Source organism: Eurytemora carolleeae, unplaced genomic scaffold (genome assembly GCF_000591075.1).
Source record: "Eurytemora carolleeae unplaced genomic scaffold, Eaff_2.0 scaffold370, whole genome shotgun sequence".
NCBI lineage: Eukaryota > Metazoa > Arthropoda > Copepoda > Calanoida > Temoridae > Eurytemora > Eurytemora carolleeae.
This window is the reverse complement of record NW_019396283.1, coordinates 8,065-10,409: the sequence shown is the minus strand read 5'-3', so window position 1 is coordinate 10,409 and position 2,345 is coordinate 8,065. Positions and strand designations below refer to the sequence as shown.

The window sequence follows — 2,345 nt, the reverse complement described above, 5'->3', positions numbered from 1 at the left end:
TTAAGACTGATATTGAGTCTTTGCGACAAACTCTGCATAGTTGCCTAAAAATGTGGTAGATCGTAGATACTTATAAAAGGCCACCAGTGCCAATACTAAAAGATGAGTTGAAGAAGGTATTTTTACTAAAGGAATAGTAGACTGAAACACTTCTTTTACAGGAAGAGTAGAAGAGAGTTCTTCTTCTGAAGGATGAGTAAAGGAGAGTACTTCTTCTGAATATAGAGTATAGGGGAATACTTCTTTCAAAGGACAAGCAGAGGGAGAGTACTTCTTCAGAAGGACGAGTAGAGCTGGAGTACTTCTTCTGAAGGACAAGTAGAGCTGGAGTACTTCTTCTGAAGGACGAGTAAAGGGGATATTTCTTCTGAAGGACGAGTAAAGGGGGATACTTCTTCTGAAGGACGAGTAAAGGGGGATACTTTTTCTGAAGGACAAGTAGAGGGGGATTCTTCTTCTGAATGACTCGTAGAGGAAATAATTCTTTTGAATGACTAGTAGAGGGTGTTTCTTCTTGTGAAGGACGAGTAGAGGAAGATACTTCTGTTGAAGGACGAGTAGAGGGTGTTTCTTCTTCTGAAGGACGAGTAGAGGGAGATACTTCTGTTGATGGACGAGTAGAGGGGAAACTTCTTCTGAAGGATGAGTAGAGGGGGATATTTCTTCTAAAGGACGAGTAGAGGGGGTTTCTTCTTCTGAAGGACGAGTAGAGGGGGTTTCTTCTTCTGAAGGACAAGTAGAGGGTGATGCTTCTTCTGAAGGACAAGTAAAGGGGGAATACTTCTTATAATAGAGGGATACTGCTCCTGAAGAAAGAGTAGAGAGGGGTTCTTCTTCTGAAGGACAAGCAAAGGGAAATACTTCTTCTGAAGAATGAGTAGAGGGGAGTACTTCTTCTGAAGGACAAGCAGAGGGAAATACTTAATCTAAAGGACGATTAGAGGGAGATTACTCTTCTGAAGGACAAGTAGAGGGGTGTTCTTCTTCTGAAGGAAGACTAGAGGAGGATACGTCTTCTCAAGGGCAAGTAGAGGGAAATACTTCTTCTGAAGAATAAGTAGAGGGGAGTTCTTTTTCTGAAGGACAAGTAAAGGGGGATACTTCTTCTGAAGGACGATTATAGGGAGATACTTCTTCTGAAGGACAAGTAGAGGGGGATTCTTCTTCTGAAGGACTAGTAGAGGGAAATAATTCTGTTGAAGGACGAGAAGAGGGAGATACTTCTTCTGAAGGATGAGTAGAGGGGGATTTTTCTTCTGAAGGACGAGTAGAGGGAGTTTCTTCTTCTGAAGGACGAGTAGAGGGGGATATTTCTTCTGAAGGACAAGTAGAGGGGGTTTCTTCTTCTGAAGGACGAGTAGAGGGGGTTTCTTCTTCTGAAGGACGAGTAGAGGGGGATACTTCTTCTGAAGGACGAGTAGAGGGGGTTTCTTCTTCTGAAGGACGACTTCTTCTGAAGGACGAGTAGAGGGGGTTTCTTCTTCTGAAGGACGAGTAGAGGGGGATACTTCTTCTGCAGGATGAGCAGAAACGTGTACTTCTACAGGAGTAAGAGTTGATGATGCTTTTTCTTGTGGAAAGGTTAGGGAAGGTACTCCTACTGAATGAATCGAGAAGGAATGATCTTCTACTGGTGGATAAAAATAAGAAGATAATTTAGCTTGTGGAGGGTTTGAGAGTGGTGCCTCTCTTTGCAGAAGAGTTGAGGAAGGTTGAGCAACTGGAGGAAAAGTTGAGGTAGAGGGAGGACCTTTAAATAAACAGAAATTAAATCAAGAAGATCAAGTTGTAAAATGTTAAAGAAATCTATAAGAGGGGGTTGGGGGAGGCTTCATGAAGTTTTCTTCCTCCAACCTTGTCCCTGTAGATTTTGAAATACACATTGTTAAACACAGTTCTCAAGAAATGATATTAATACACATCTGCAGCTAAGGATTATGTGCATTGTGTTTCCGCCACCCAAAATCAAACTTCCTCTGAGGTATTTCTGATTTAAAAATAAAATGACAGCTTTTTCAAGATCTTTTTTGTTAATTTTAAAAATACAATCGACTTTTCAGCTCCCAGTTGTTTGATCGTTAAAATTTATCTTTCTGAACAACACAATCATTCACGACAATTTTATGACACCTTCGATATATATACTTGCGTCTAAGGGCGGGTGTATGTTTGTTTGACTGTTTGTATCCAATAAACGTCAAAACGGCTGAATATTTGCCCCAACATTTGTGTAGGCTCTCAAAAACCCCAGGGAAGGTTTATGGATGCTCAGAATTACAAAAAGGCGTCTTCAAATTTAATAAATTTTCTATAAATTTTGAAATTCCTTGAAAAAAATTTAAAAT

The 2,345-nt window shown here is 40.5% G+C and overlaps 1 protein-coding gene across 1 annotated transcript; it reads right to left on the bottom strand.

Moving 5' to 3' along the window:
• On the bottom strand, nucleotides 1–1,883 carry LOC111700135 (adhesive plaque matrix protein-like). Its single transcript, XM_023470956.1, has 3 exons — nucleotides 1,880–1,883; nucleotides 953–1,750; nucleotides 1–896 (listed from the first exon to the last, which is right to left on the bottom strand). The coding sequence occupies exons 1-3, from the start codon at nucleotides 1,881–1,883 to the stop codon at nucleotides 1–3; spliced, it is 1,698 nt and encodes a 565-aa protein (XP_023326724.1).
• Between the last annotated feature and the right edge of the window lie 462 nt (nucleotides 1,884–2,345).

Bases quoted from the DNA above. Each gene is read 5' to 3' on its own strand.
- LOC111700135 (XM_023470956.1), bottom strand. The intron at 897-952 runs GTAATCTCCCTC...CTTGTCCTTCAG, and splicing joins TCTACTTGTCCTTCAGAAGA to AAGAAGTACTCCCCTCTACT.